Source organism: Oryx dammah, unplaced genomic scaffold, assembly GCF_014754425.2.
Source record: "Oryx dammah isolate SB20612 unplaced genomic scaffold, SCBI_Odam_1.1 HiC_scaffold_11, whole genome shotgun sequence".
Taxonomy (NCBI): domain Eukaryota; kingdom Metazoa; phylum Chordata; class Mammalia; order Artiodactyla; family Bovidae; genus Oryx; species Oryx dammah.
Genome location: NW_024070195.1, coordinates 38,354,747 through 38,369,774, shown reverse-complemented (window position 1 = coordinate 38,369,774; position 15,028 = coordinate 38,354,747). Strand labels below are relative to the sequence as shown.

General features: G+C 39.0%; 1 protein-coding gene across 1 annotated transcript in view; it reads right to left on the bottom strand.

Moving 5' to 3' along the window:
- Positions 1-15,028, bottom strand: part of BTBD9 (BTB domain containing 9) — a 404,236-nt gene that overhangs the window by 349,612 nt on the left and 39,596 nt on the right. The window contains exons 4-6 of the mRNA XM_040249776.1: positions 13,865-14,129; positions 6,820-7,039; positions 3,591-3,710 (exon numbers count right to left, since the gene is read on the bottom strand). Of these exons, the coding sequence (XP_040105710.1) occupies positions 3,591-3,710; positions 6,820-7,039; positions 13,865-14,129 (605 nt within the window). The remainder of the gene's footprint in view (positions 1-3,590; positions 3,711-6,819; positions 7,040-13,864; positions 14,130-15,028) is intronic.

Sequence of the window (15,028 nt, the reverse complement as noted above, 5' to 3'; positions counted from 1 at the left end):
GATGGGGAAACAGTGGAAACAGTGACTGACTTTTTTTGGGCTCCAGAATCAATGCAGATGGTGACTGTAGCCATGAAATTAAAAGACACTTGCTCCTAGGAAGAAAAGCTATGACCAACCTAGACAGCATATTAAAAAGCAGAGACATTACTTTGGCAACAAAGGTCTGTCTAGTCTAGGCTATGGTTTTTCCAGTAGTCATGTATGGATGTGAGAGTTGGACTATAAAAAAAGCTGAGCTCCAAAGAATTTATACTTTTGAACTGTGGTGTTGGAGAAGACTCTTGAGAGTTCCTTGGACTGCATGGAGATCTGACCAGTCCATCCTAAAGGAGACCAGTCCTGAGTTTCATTGGAAGGACCAATGTTGAAGCTGAAATGCCAATACTTTGGCCACCTGATGCAAAGAGCTGACTCACTGGAAAAGACCCTGATGCTGGGCAAGATTGAAGGCAGAAGGAGAAGGGGACAACAGAGGATGAGATGGTTGGATGGCATCACCGACTTGATGGACATGAGTTTGAGCAAGCTCTGACGGTTGGTGACGGACAGGGAAGCCTGGTGTGCTGCAGTCCATGGGGTCACAAAGAGGCAGACACAACTGAGCGACTGAACTGAACTGAACCATACGGAAAACTGTACGAGAACTGACAAGTCACTTTTCTTCATCTCCAGCTGGGGGCTAGCGGGGCTGTGCTTAGTCTAAGCTTTTGGCTACATTGAGCGGTCCACTTAACCCAACCATGCATTCCTGAAAAGGGCCCAGAAAGAAAGAGCAGACCACTTTCTTACACTGCTGTCACAGCATTTACCAATCCAAAGTTTTCCAGCACAGATTTACATTTTAACAGACACATGGGTAAAAAACACCAATGAAAATATATACATATTAATATTGAATTAATCTCTTGTCATTACCTGGTCAGTGCCTTGACCCCAAACTCGTGCTAGCATTTACAGATTATCTACTGCATACCTACATAGCCTGAATACCATACAAGAATACTAAAAGATTAGAATCCACAGTCCTTACTCCCAAGAGCTTATAATTTGGTATTAGAAATAAGACAAACATGTAAAGGATACTGAAGAACAAAGGTGACATACAAATGTGCAAATTAACTAACATAATGCAAACTGAACACTTACGTGCTAAAGAAATAAAGAATGTAAATGTGCCCAGTAAAGTCTCTGGAAGAAGTGTATTTAGAACACTGCTTGCTGCTGCTGCTGCTAAGTCACTTCAGTCATGTCCGACCCTGTGCAACCCCAGAGACGGCCCCCTACCAGGCTCCTCTGTCCCCGGGATTCTCCAGGCAAGAACACTGGAGTTAGGTAGTCAATAAATGATTGTGAAGATAAGAAACACCAAGCACAAGGCATCTTTGGATAATCAATAGGGGCTCACTAAGTTCATTTTAAAATACTACCAAAATTCCAAACTATCACAAAAGGCAGAGCTTATGATGGAATGTATTAAGTAATATGATAAGTTAGGGGACTTCTTCCACTGGCTAAGACTCTGCATTCCGAATGCAGGGGGCCCAGGTTTGATCCCTACTCAGGGACTTGGATCCCACATGCTGCAACTAAAGATCCCACGTGCTGCAACCAAGACTCGGCACAGCCAAATAAATAAATATTTTAAAAATATATGATAAGTTAAAGTGGTTATAAATATTAAAATATTTTTCTCACTAAAATGCATTCAGGACTCCCTCCTTTCTTGTTATCACTATCTCTAACACCACCTTTGCTCAGGTTTTCTCTACCAGCATTGGGAGGTGGCTATAACAGGACAAAAATTAGCATCGCGAATATAGCCAGGCTCTATAGCACACAAAACCAAAACAAAGGCAAGGCCACACAGAAGAGACAAAATAAGGAAAAGGGAGTATAAATAATGTCCATTAGTGAACAAGAGAATTACATTTTCTAAAAGCCACGGATCATGACTGAGGGCACATGTCTCCCTCCTCAAGGCAGGAGTTTTCAGGTGAGTAAAGCACATGGCCTTTATCACAGCTGGTATCACAGGCACAACAATTCGTCCTGGGTGTCATGCTTCTAGGGTTTCAAATTAAATACAAACACAGAGTCCTTTGGACCACATCAGACATTCCGGTTGTTACACTGCTTATTTTTTAACCTGATACAACCATAATAATGTGAGTTGATGCAGACTCAATCCTGTCCTCCACTTCGGGGCACCTCTGTCACTCTCAAAGTATCCCTAGGCAGTTCTGAGACACAGAATCTTCACTCAATTTCTTGTCCCTCTCATTTTAATACATTCAAAACCCCTCTGATAAAAGAGCAACTGCCAGACCTGAGACACTTTACTTCCTCTTTGGGGAAATGAAATTGATTTTCTTCATTTCCACACAAGAGGATTCTTGGGTAACAATAATGTGTCTGGTCATACCCATAATAAAAATTAAAAAAAATGTAGGCAACATTTGTTACAGTACCAGAGGCTGAAAGGTTTTGTGGTGTTCCTGTGGAGGGAGTAAGAATTCAGCCTGATGCTGTTAGATCATGCATTAAATAAGTATAAGGGTATCTTCTGACCAAGAGAGTAAATGCTGTGGGGCAGCCCCATCTGCTCCAGCTCAGCCACACTGGATGTCAGTCGGGAACACGAGTAAGGATGTGGAGGGGAGTTAGGGTTGGGGGTAAGGAGGCCTGCTCCACATGCTCCCTGGCTTATACCCACCATATCCCTTCCCTTCTCTTCTTGTCACACCTAACTAAACAAACCAATCACTTTCTTGCCTTTGATCTCTTGAGTTAGGGTGATATCTGAAGGGCAATTTCCAAGGGGAAAAGCACAACAGAAAAAAACAACAGAATTTCAGGGGTCTTTAACCGCTTTTCCCAACTCCTCAATTCATCATTCATCCTGGTTTTACAGAATTTCAGAAAGAAAGCTTTAAAGATGGCTTATACCTAAAGTAAGAATATGAAACGTTAGAATAGTTTATCAATACTGTTTTAAAAAACAAACTTACATGGAGCTAAAATATATAACAACAATAATACTTAAGGTGCTCTGGTTGAAGGGAGGGTGTGAATCTAGAACCCCACCAGCTCAGCCTCCTTTGCCCCAAACACAACCCCACTTAGAAACACCTGCTCTGTCAAATCCCACTGATATTCACTGATCTAGAAAAAGAACAAAGATATTCAGAACATACACAAAGGCATCCAAAAATCTCCTGGCCCTGAGGACTGCCAGGGAAGCCTCCAAAAATATCTTTCCTGGCTTTTGTGGAAAGAACGCACCCACCAACAACAGCTCTGCTTTCAAGGTATAGCATGGAATTTAAAAAGCATTTCCACATCTCAGGGTCCCTTCTTATCCATTTACAGGTCTACTACATAAACATGGTACAAAACAGTTTCACAGTACACTATAAATATTAAGATGTTAATTTTCCACAGTTTTCCTAAGTGTTTTAGTCGGAATGCATTTGGTAGCTGATACCCTGAAAAACTTTTCTTCTATGAGACAGAAAATAAAATCTGTTTCTCAACATTCATATCTCTTTAGACAAACATCAATATCATTTATAAGCCATGAGAACTACCTGCAGACACGGGCTGGAAAATATAACTTTTGCCAGGAACGACACAAATACTGCGAATGATCAATCACTCTGATCCAGTCAAGTTCATCCATTGACACTTCAATGAAGTATGAATAAGACCTATAAATCAAAAGGAAAAAGGGAGAAAAAAAGGACCATATTAAAATAACAAGTGGTATTTTAATAAAATGTTAAAAGGTACAAAAAATACACTACTCATGAATTAGGTTTTCTGAACAATGACCAAATCCTGATGATGAAATCTGTATAGATCCCCCTAACACAGCATTTACAATATGTATTGAAGTTATCTCTTCGCATGTCTGTCTGCCTTATTAGCTCTCAAGCTGCTTAAGAACTTGTTGCTTAGTCACTAAGTCATGTCCAACTCTTTTGTGACTCACAGACTGTAGCTCACCAGGCTCCGCTGTCCATAGGATTTCCCAGGCAAGAATACTGGAGTGGGTTGCCATTTCCTTCTTCAGAGGATCTTCCTGACAAAGGGACTGAACTTGAGTCTCCTGCATCACAGGCAGATTCTTTATTGCTGAGCCACCAGGGAAAATCTCAAGTTGCTTAAGAGCATGTACCATGCCATATCGTATCTGCATATATTAAGGGTCTAGCAAGGTGCTTGGCATGTTATCAGGTATAGAAGACATAACAGGACCAGGATGCCCTGCACACACCATATTTGCAGATTAATAAAGCCATGACAGAGAGAGGACAGAAAATAGAGAAGGGTGCTTTCTCCTTCTGCCTTCATCGGCCTGGGTGCTCAGCCCTACTCTCTCAGGAGGAAAGGCAACTCTGAACATTTCCTCACTGAGGCCAGGTTATCTCCTGATCCCTCCCAGCCTCCTACCATCCCACACACAAACACAGCCTGCAGAACAATAAATGACATGGGTGAAGAGATATTACGTGTTTCTTTTCCGTACAACTTAAAATTTGGCAGCTAATAATCTGCCAGTAATGAAAACAGCCTATCATCCTCCCCTGGTCAGCTACCCTGGACCATTACATGCTGGTCCCATCCTGGACAAATCTATATTCCCCTGTCATAAGCCAAATTTAAATTTGAGATGCAGTTATTACTTGTACTGTAATATCAACGGGAACAATCTCGGAAGATTTAGGTGACCATAAATGTCAGCCTGCAACCAACAGTTGTGACCAGAAAAGCTCAGCTTATTTGGTGTCATCCCCTCATTTTCTGCTGTCCCCTCACTCCCATTCATTTTATCGCTCAGTCTCAAACTGGTTATAACCTTTTATTGAACCTCTCTGGGTTATCAGCAATGTAGGATATAATTTTACAACACATGTCAGAATCTTTTTGGCTTAAGATTCTGAATTTCTCACCTTTGCTTAGAATGATAACAACTTCTGTGAGATAACAACTGGTACGTGGTAAAGTCCCCTGTGAATGTAACGCACATACTAAAACAAAGTGGCCTATAAATATTTAACATCCTGGAAATGATAACTACTTTCAAATGTGCTAACCTTTATCTTTTATTATTTTTATACTAATTTAATCATTAATTAAATGAATGAATATATGTAAAACTTCTAGAACAGTACCTACTACAATTATTAATCAGAGACTCATGGAAATAATACATGATAATACATAATACATGCCAAACAAACATCGTATTATATCCAATAAGATACATATCAGGAAATATATTCTTAATATAAAGGGAACAGATAACCAAGAGATAACCTCCAACAGCCACACACATGGGAAATGCTGGCTCTCCCTTCATAAAGCTTCCCTCACACTTGGTTCAAATGGCCTGAAAGCCCAGTGTGGTGTTCAGTGGTGCTAACAAGAAAAATGAATTAACCAGCAAGATCTGCAGGGTTTCATCATCCTTACTATTAAGCCCTTCTTGCCTAGACTTAAAAAACATGAGTAGGGCCTCAGAGACTGCACACCAGTATCTGGGTATGTAGGGTTTAGGTTAAAGATAAGCAGTAATGAGGGAGACTGTTCAGTAGAGTCACCCTACTGGTCTGGTACTTCTGCCATCATGGCTGAATCCAGACACCACAGTGGGTGAAAACCAGAGTGGCTAGAAAGAAAGGTCAACTTTTGAAACTGGTGGGTTTCTAGGCTGGACCCCACCAAATCTTTTTCACAATTTTGTTTTGATAATGATATTTATCCACACTAAAAGACAATTTTTTTCTTTATCCATAGTATAAAATAGATTTTTAAAGTTTTTATAATATCTAAAAGTAATCAATCAAGTAAATACATAGTGGTAACCCAAATGGTGGAAAATACCAAACAATCATTAAAAGTAACATTTTACATGGATAAACAAGGACCTACTGTATAGCACAGGGAATTACAGTCAATATCCTATGATAAACCATAATAGAAAAGAATATGAAAAAAAATATATGTGTGTATGTGTGTATGTATATATATATAACTGAATCACTTTGCTGTACAGCAGAAATTAAAAACAATATTGTAAATAAACTATACTTCAATAAAAATTTTTTAATTAATTTATTTATTTTGGCTGCGCTGGATCTTAGCTGCAGCAAACAGGATCTTCGATCTCTGGTGCAGCTATGCAGGCTCTTCAGTGTGGCATGCGAACTTACAGTGGCAACATGTGGGATCTAGTTCCCTGACCAGAGACTGTACCCAGGTCCCCTGCATTGGGAGCGCAGAGTCCTAGCCACGGGAAAACCAGGGAAGTCCCTAAAAAAAAATTTTTTTAAGTAACATTTTAAAAGCATAGAATATTCACAATGTTTTCATTAAAAAGTGAAGTTACTTTTTGTATATCTGATCTTTATTTTGTAAAACTATGTGTGGTTTTACAGGTTTCTGTTTTGTGTGTGTTTGTGTGTGTTTATATCACTATGCATAACAAAAAATGCTAGTTAGACTAGTACAAAGATAAAAAATAGGCAGTGAGATTACTAGTGATTTTTATTTTCTTCTTTGTGCTTTTCTGTATTTTCTATGTTTTCCACAATAAACACATGTTCATTACTTTCATACACAGAAAAGAAACAAAAAACGTTATTTTAAAGAAATGTACTTAATTCTTCCCCTAAAACTAAACTTCAAGAGAAACAGCAAAATGATGACAAAGATATAAAACATCAAATCTGTAAAACCAAAGCTGATGACCACAAAGTTAGGCCATCTCAATCCAACATGTCAGTTTCTCTCCAAGTCATGCTAATGACTCACCGGCTATCTCGGTCCCACAGGAGGATCCGTATATGATTGATAATGGACGGCTGACCTAGCTTAATCTCAATGCCAGAACGACAGTCATCATCAATTGGGTGCCTAGAAAATCCATGATCCAAATCATAGTTCTGAGTGTCGCCATCTAATAAGGCAGACTTCAGCTCCCCTTTCACAACCTGGGCTCCATACTTCATAGTTGCAATGTTTTCTTCTGGTACTAAGTGAAAAATAGAAAAAGCAAGGTTAACAGTTACTTATTAAATTTTCCATTTTGGAGGGAAAAGATTAAAATTCTAGTTGATTCTAGTATATGCATTTAATTTAACAAGAGAGAGGAGATATGGAATGTCTGTGAAGTTTAAGATACCATCACAGCTGAAATTTAATGACATCACTGTAGCCAATAAGTGCCTGGGACTAGTTACGACTAAGAAAAAGTGGTAAATACTAGGAAAAACTATGTTCTAAGACAAACAAATCAGCTCTGCTGAATTCATTCTATTAGAAGCTTTAATATCTACTTGACAAAAATAGCATGTAAAATGACCTATACTTGCCACCTAGACTGAGCACAAAATATAAAAGCAAAGCAGATAGGTTCAATTTCTGACAAAACAGAAAGAGAAAATTTCCAATAAAGCAGAGCTGTTGGTCATACAAAGACGTGCTGAATCAATTATTTAAAAAACAAGAATATGTTTAAAAGAAGACATACTTTCAAAAATAAAAATTCAGTCTGTCATCAAAATTAATATTATGATTATAACTAACTCTATTCCCCTCTAGATGTACTAAGAGTCAATTGTTCCTAAGACTCTGAAGTTCTCTATGCGAATTTTGCTTCACAGATCTGGAAACTTGTCTTCCAGGTACTAACATTCTAATACTGACACTCTCTCCACGGAGTGATAAGAGGCAACATAAAATAGATGTTAAGATCTTGAGCTTCGAAGTCAGAGTTTAAATAATGCTGCCACCTTAACCAGATGTGTCACTTTGGGGAAGTCACATTCTCTGAACTTCAGTTTCTCAATAGGGCATCATCTATCCCACAGGTGTTTTGGTTTAAGAATTAAATGAAAAGATCTTTGCAAAGCACAGACTAAACTCTAAAAAACTGCCATTATTTTTACAAAACATATGTAAAAAAGCACACAATAAGAGCACTGGCCAAGTTTACAGGTGGTATGAATAAATGCTGAATTCTCACAGAATATATATATCTGACTAGGTGAAAGTATGAACTATAATTAGGCTCTTAGGGAAAAGGAGCAATTTATCATTGCAGATTTCTAGGAAAATGCAGATTTAAAAACTTTTTTTTTCAAATGAAGACAGGTAAAGAGAGTGGCTCCAGCTGATAAAAAATGCAGCTGAAAAATACGGTTTGGGTTGAATTTAGTTAACCTGCAAAAGACTAAGGCAACTCAGAAACCAAACCAAATGAAAATAAAACCTAGTCATGATCAACTTCTTACCACCAGAGGCTTATGTGCTCAGTTTCAGTTTGTTGTTGTTCAGTTTCCCAGTCGTGTCTGACTCTCTGTGACCCCATGGACTGCAGCATGCCAGGCCTCCCTGTCCCTTACCATGAGCTTGCCCAAGTTCATGCTCATTGCATCAGTGCTGCCATCCAGCCATCTCATCCTCTAAATGCCCTCTTCTCCTTCTGTCCTCAGTCTTTCCCAGCATCAGGGACTGTTCCAAGGAGTCATCTGTTTGCATCAGGTGATCAAAATACTGGAGCTTCAGCATCAGTCCTTCCAGTGAATATTCAGGGTTGAGCTCCCTTAGTATTGACTGGTCTGATCTCCCTGTCCAAGAGACAGTTTCAGTTTATAACTTCCTAAATTCTGTTAGTGGAGGACAGAGGAGCCTGGTATGCTGCAATCCATGGGGTCACAAAGAGTTGGACACAACTTAATGACTGAACAACAAAAAAGTTCTATTAGCTCATGGAAATCACACACAGTGTTCATATTTATTTTTCATTTATCTAACAAACGTTATCAATTCCTTTGACCTACTTCTCATAATAATCCTTTTGAGTGTAGGACTCCTATTACATTCATTTCGCAGATGGGGAAGTGGAGCAGAGAAGGGTTAGGTGGACTTTGTTGCCCAAGGCTATACAGTCAGCAAGGAGCAGAGGTGTTATTGGAACACAGGTGGTCTGTTTACCAGGGCCCCTGCCCTGCTACTACCATCATAAAAGGTTTCTCACGGGAAGACCATATTTCCCCCACCTTACTAGCTCTTCCTTCTAAGGTTACTTAAGTCTCAAAGGAAAGAAACAGTCTGATAAAACTTTGTTGTTGTTTTTTTTTTTAAGTTGGACTTAAAATGAGAAAATCTAAGTTTGAGACTTAGGCTCTACCACTTATTATCCCTGATGAGGTCTCTTAGTCTCTCTGAATCTGTTTTCTCATCTAAAAACAATAATTTTACCCAACCCACCCACAGAGCTACTGTAAAAATTATACTGCAAATATATACTAAAGTACTATATAAGTATAAGCATTCAATTAGTCAAAAAACATTCACTAAGGACCCATTCTGTACCCTGTGAGGCACTGGGGGTCCCTCAGTGAACCAAACAGAGAGAAGCTGAGGCCTCCAATCTTGAGATGAAGCATTTTATAAAGCAAGCAAACAAAGGCTTCAAATTTGTGATTTTCAGGTATCAGTGATGTGTCATTACTTGGTAAAAACAAACTTTTGTTTCCTTACTGCTGGATACAGAATGTGGGTGTCCAAAGTCTGCTGCTGCTGACCACTGGAAGCATATCCTCCAGCTCTGACACCACTCAGTTCAGGTCAGTCGCTCAGTCGTGTCCAACTCTTTGCAACCCCATGAATCACAGCATGCCAGGCCTCCCTGTCCATCACCAACTCCCGGAGTTCACTCAGACTCACGTCCATCAAGTTGGTGATGCCATCCAGCCATCTCATCCTCGGTCGTCCCCTTCTCCTCCTGCCTCCAATCCCTCCCAGCATCAGAGTCTTTTCCAATGAGTCAACTCTTCCCATGAGGTGGCCAAAGTACTGGAGTCTCAGCTTTAGCATCATTCCTTCCAAAGAAATCCCAGGGCTGATCTCCTTCAGAATGGACTGGTTGGACCTCCTTGCCATCCAAGGGACTCTCAAGAGTCTTCTCCAACACCACAGTTTAAAAGCATCAATTCTTCAGCACTCAGCTTTCTTCACAGTCCGACTCTCACATCCATACATGACCACTGGAAAAACCATAGCCTTGACTAGATGGACCTTTGTTGGCAAAGTAATGTCTCTGCTTCTCAATATGCTATCTAGGTTGGTCATAACTTCTTCCAAGGAGTAAGCGGTAGACAATAATAATTGTTTTCTTTGCATTTCTAATTTTTGATGCATTTGACACATACTAAGGAAAGAAAATGAAACTCTAAAGTTCCACAGTTAGGCAGAAAAAAGCCAATTATTAGAAAGAAAAACTAAGAAGAAATGGAGCAAGACCAGCAGCCCCTAGCTACACAGAGCCAAAATCTGAATGGTGCTGGGTTAATTATCTTGTGTGTTTTTCTTTAATTGCTCCATGTTCTTAATCATCCTTTACTGAACTCTACTGCATCTAGGCTGAGATGGCTGTAAACCCTTGATGGATCATTTGGATCCACATTTAGTTCTCTGTCCCCTGCAATCTCTTTACCCAGTTCTGTCCCCTAAATCATACTCTACTCCCCAACTTGACTTCCCTGAAAAATGTATGGACCCTCCCTGCCAGCAAGCGAAGCATTACAGATGACTTTCCTGATCATTCCTTACTTTAACCTTCCTCATTATCTACACTTCCTGCAGGCCTGTCTTCACATCTAACAGTACTTGTATTCAAACACACCACAAAACAGAAACAGAAAGTAACCCAGCAGGAGACTGTCAAGGAGTACTGGCCTCATGAGTCAGATGAGCACTTTGGTTCTAGTTCAGGCATCGATTTCCCTCTAACTCTAGGCAAGTTACTTACAAAGACCACAGAATAAAAACACTCAAGAACTGAAAGGGATCGTTGTCCAATTAATTTAAAGGAAAAATAAATTCCTAAGCTGCTTTCTGGGTGCTATTCACTGTGCTGGACTCGGCTCTCCAGCCCTCCAGCCCTCCAGCGGCGCACCATCTATTGGAGACAAGAGTGCATATCAGACACAAAATGCATCTGTGGAGGAACCTCAGTAAATGACTCGTGAACCCCCTAGTTTACAGATAAAGATAGTGAAAACTACAATTGGGAAGGCAATACTAACAGAGTCAAAGAATTTTCAAAATATTAAAGGTTCATTGTTATTACTGTCTTTATGTGATAGATGAGACAAATTTTAAATTCTAGTTTAGAAACAACTGATGGATTCAGTCATTCATTTATTTGGAAAAGTCTAGATTCAGACACTGTGCTATGTGCTGGAAAAAGACAGGAGGAAAAATATAATTACAGTCCTCAAGAAGCTCACTCTGAGTAGGAGTGTAGGCAAGAAAAGCAACAATTATAGTTTCACATGGGCATAGGTGTGTGGTACCATGTACCTACAGCACAGATTTAAACACACATACACCGAAACACAAACCGATACCATAAATTAGCAGGCCAAGAAAGCACATCGACTTTTAGCCAATAAAAAACATCTTAAGGACAGAAGTTGTGATGTGCTATCTGTTATAAGCATGAAGAAACAAGAAATTACTGTTCTGTTTCCCAAAGTCTAAAACCTGAGATACACAAAACAAGGAATAACTCAGTCAGAAGAGAAAAAGCACTAACTTTCAAGGAAGAAATAGCTCCACAGCTAGGACAAAACTAAGTATTAAGGAATGGTCTGAGCACAAGTAGTTTAAATATCCTAAGGAAATAAATTAATTAGAAAGTTAATTTCCTTTCCGCAGATATATATAGACTGATGCTCATCATTATATATGTACACAACTACATCTATAGCACATTCTCAAAAAGACAGATCACTGCTAAGTTAAAAAAAAAAACATCCTTTGGATCCTCTTTTTTTTTTTTGAAGGAGTGGGTGGAAATTGCTTTAATTTGCTATGCAACTGTAAGCATTAAACCATGCAGTAACCAATATTAACGAACTAAAAAAAAGGAGTTAGTATTTGTGCCCCTAGATACTAATTCCCTAGTCCCAAGATAGAACCTCTCAATGTTTCATGGGAAGTCCCCGAAGACTCTGAACCTATACCCAGGGAAGAACAAAGAAACAAACAAATCTCAACAATAATTTCAAAATAAGCAGAATTGTCTTTCTAGATCATCAGCTCAGGAACAGTTCTGAATTTTTAGACCTCTTTTCCCCAAACAGTGAAGAAACTGGATTTTTTAAAAATAAAATGAATGTTTGAATAACATTTACTTAGAAAATAACTATCCTATATTTTAGGATCTGAGAGGAAAGTGAAATGCTCAGTATTTCTATTATTAATTTTACTATTCATATAATGAAAAAATCAGAAAAAGAATCTGCTACTTAGTCATTTTTCAAGTTTATAAGTTAGAAGATTCCTAAGCATTTGTATAATCTCCTCCTTGAGCTCCCACTGAATTATTCCAAAATGAAGAATTTAACATTTATAAGTGGTATATCATTTTGAAACTGAATGCTCAACTGGTTGATCACCCCCTTTCTTGGTAATTTCATGGGCCTATTGTAACCCAGGTCTGACACCTATATTGACCAGCTGATCAATTCCAGGCTTCCAGTAACTACATGAAACATCTAAAGCATTTCCTCACTTCTGCAGCCATGTCCCAAGTCTACCTACAGCAATAATGAAACTGGGCCTGGGGCCCTATCAACACCTCAGTCAAAACTAGGAAAAGAAGGGGGAAAAAGGAGCTTATGTAAGAAAGGATCCAACAATGAAGACTTACAACGGCTAAAACTATATTACTCCTCTTGTTACTTCTCCCCTCTCCCTCCTCCCATCCTTTATCAAAGGCTGACCCTTAACCAGTACCATCTTCCAGCACCTCCAATTTCTTACCCGATCTTTTCCTGGCCTGTTCCCTCTAGCTATCATACTATTTCTCTACTACGTTTACTCCAACATACACACCGGGTAGTCATACATGGTATTTACTATATTTTCAAACCTATGGCCTAATTCTCTGTATAGTTAAGCTTCTGTCCAGACTACTACCAATTTATATCCACACAATTGATATCCAAAAATTTTCTTTCAATTCTTCTTCTTGTCCTCCCAGCACCACCAGATACCATTGACCACCCTTCTCCACAGAAATGCTCTCTTCTGTAACTCTATCCCAGTTTCTTCCTACCTTTAATTCTTCCCTCTCTACCTTTGGACCCCTGGCAAAAGGTCTTCTCCGAGTCTCAGACTTTAGATTTTCATTTCTTTCTCTATACTCTAGCCCAGGTTTCAATTCTTTTATCACTGGCTTTGACTGCTTTCTATACAGCAGTAATATGTTTCCACTGCTTCTAGTCAGTTCTTCTTGCATTAATTCATCAAGCATCTGCTACAGACTACTCAAGTGTGTTGAATGTTGAGAAATGTTAGTTTTAAATGCTGTGTTCACTACTATTATTTTTATTTATCAGGAAAACACCATGTAGTATTGGAAATGCTATATAAATGTTAGCCATATTAGTTATTAATATTTAGAATCTCCATGTTCGTGGTACCTGAAATAATAAGTATACAGCATGTATTCAGTACTGATTCAATGGAGGAAAGGAGGAAAGATCTTAACATAAGAAACTTCTCACAAAAAGTATAAAACTTCTGACATTCTAGGGAGCACTAGAGAAGTTTGTCCAGAAATGGCAAGAAATACATATTTTGTGGTCTACAAAGGCCACGCAATGTGAGGAGGAGTTAGCAGGAGAAGGACAGGAAGGCAATCCACAGGAAGCGGGGCGCTGCGTCCTAAGACCGACACATGGACACCTGGACTACAGTTTGGTAGCTAGAGTCTGTCGCTGAGACTGTCATAGCATACAAAGAACACTTTTTGGTGAGACTGGCATAAACAGGTACTTACTGAGCATGCCTCTATAATTGAGGTCCATGTCCCGGCTCTCTGATCGAACTTTAATAGCATCCAGGATGGCATCAGGAGACAACAGTCCCGAAGGCCTCACGACATTCAGAAGTTCAGTGAGGCTCATCAGAGGCAAACGCACAGCCTGCATGATTTCAGCATGATTCTCATTTGAATTATGCTTACACCAGTTTAACAAGGCTAGGAAAATATCTTTTTCAGGAGCTGCAAATGAATCTCTTAATACGATGTTTAAAAGTGCTGTCTGGAAAGGATAAAAAGGAAAAATTCCAGTTATTATGGAGCTCAACCATGTGTATGATCAATAAGTAAAACTTTACTGAACTGCAAGTATCACTTATATTTAAGCAATTAACTCTTCTTGACCATCTTCTTTCCTTATTCTTTGTGCCATATACTCTTGCCCATTATGGCTGTGTGAACAGCTACAGGCATCTGGTACCTAGTCTTTTCAACACTTATGCACCTATCTTTAATAAAATAACAAGAAAAATGGCAATGTGAGAAGCTGTTGCTCTGTACACATTCTTTAGCAGAATTTACCTCTCTAAGTCAGTAAGATACATGTAGCTATTTAAAATTCAAAATCTAGGTTCGATGCAGGATACAGGATGCTTGGGGCTGGTGCACTGGGATGACCCAGAAGGATGGTATGGGGAGGGAGGTGGGAGGGGGGTTCAGGATTGGGAACACGTGTACACCTATGGTGGATTCATGTTGATGTATGGCAAAACCAATACAGTATTGTAAAGTAAAATAAAGTAAAAAAAAAAAAAAAGATATGCAAAAAAAAAAACTGAAATAACTTAGGACTCAGCAAAAGACTTTTCTTCTACAAAATATTCAATAAATATTAAAGTTATTAATAATAAAAAAAATTCAAAATCTTTTGTTCCACAGTATTACTGCTCTACCATATTTTCGGTTCTTGTGTTCCTAAAATTACTTCCAGCAACACTGGTGTAACCCTATAAGATCCTTGCCTCTAAAAATTAAGTAAAAATCATAGTTACACACAAAACAAGACATGTAGTTTTTCAATAGGTTTTCCCATTCAAAATGTTCAGGTCCTAGGGGCGACACACAAAGGGAAAGGAAAGACAACCACCAGGGTTCAAAGGAAGACTGGGGAAAAACAGTTTT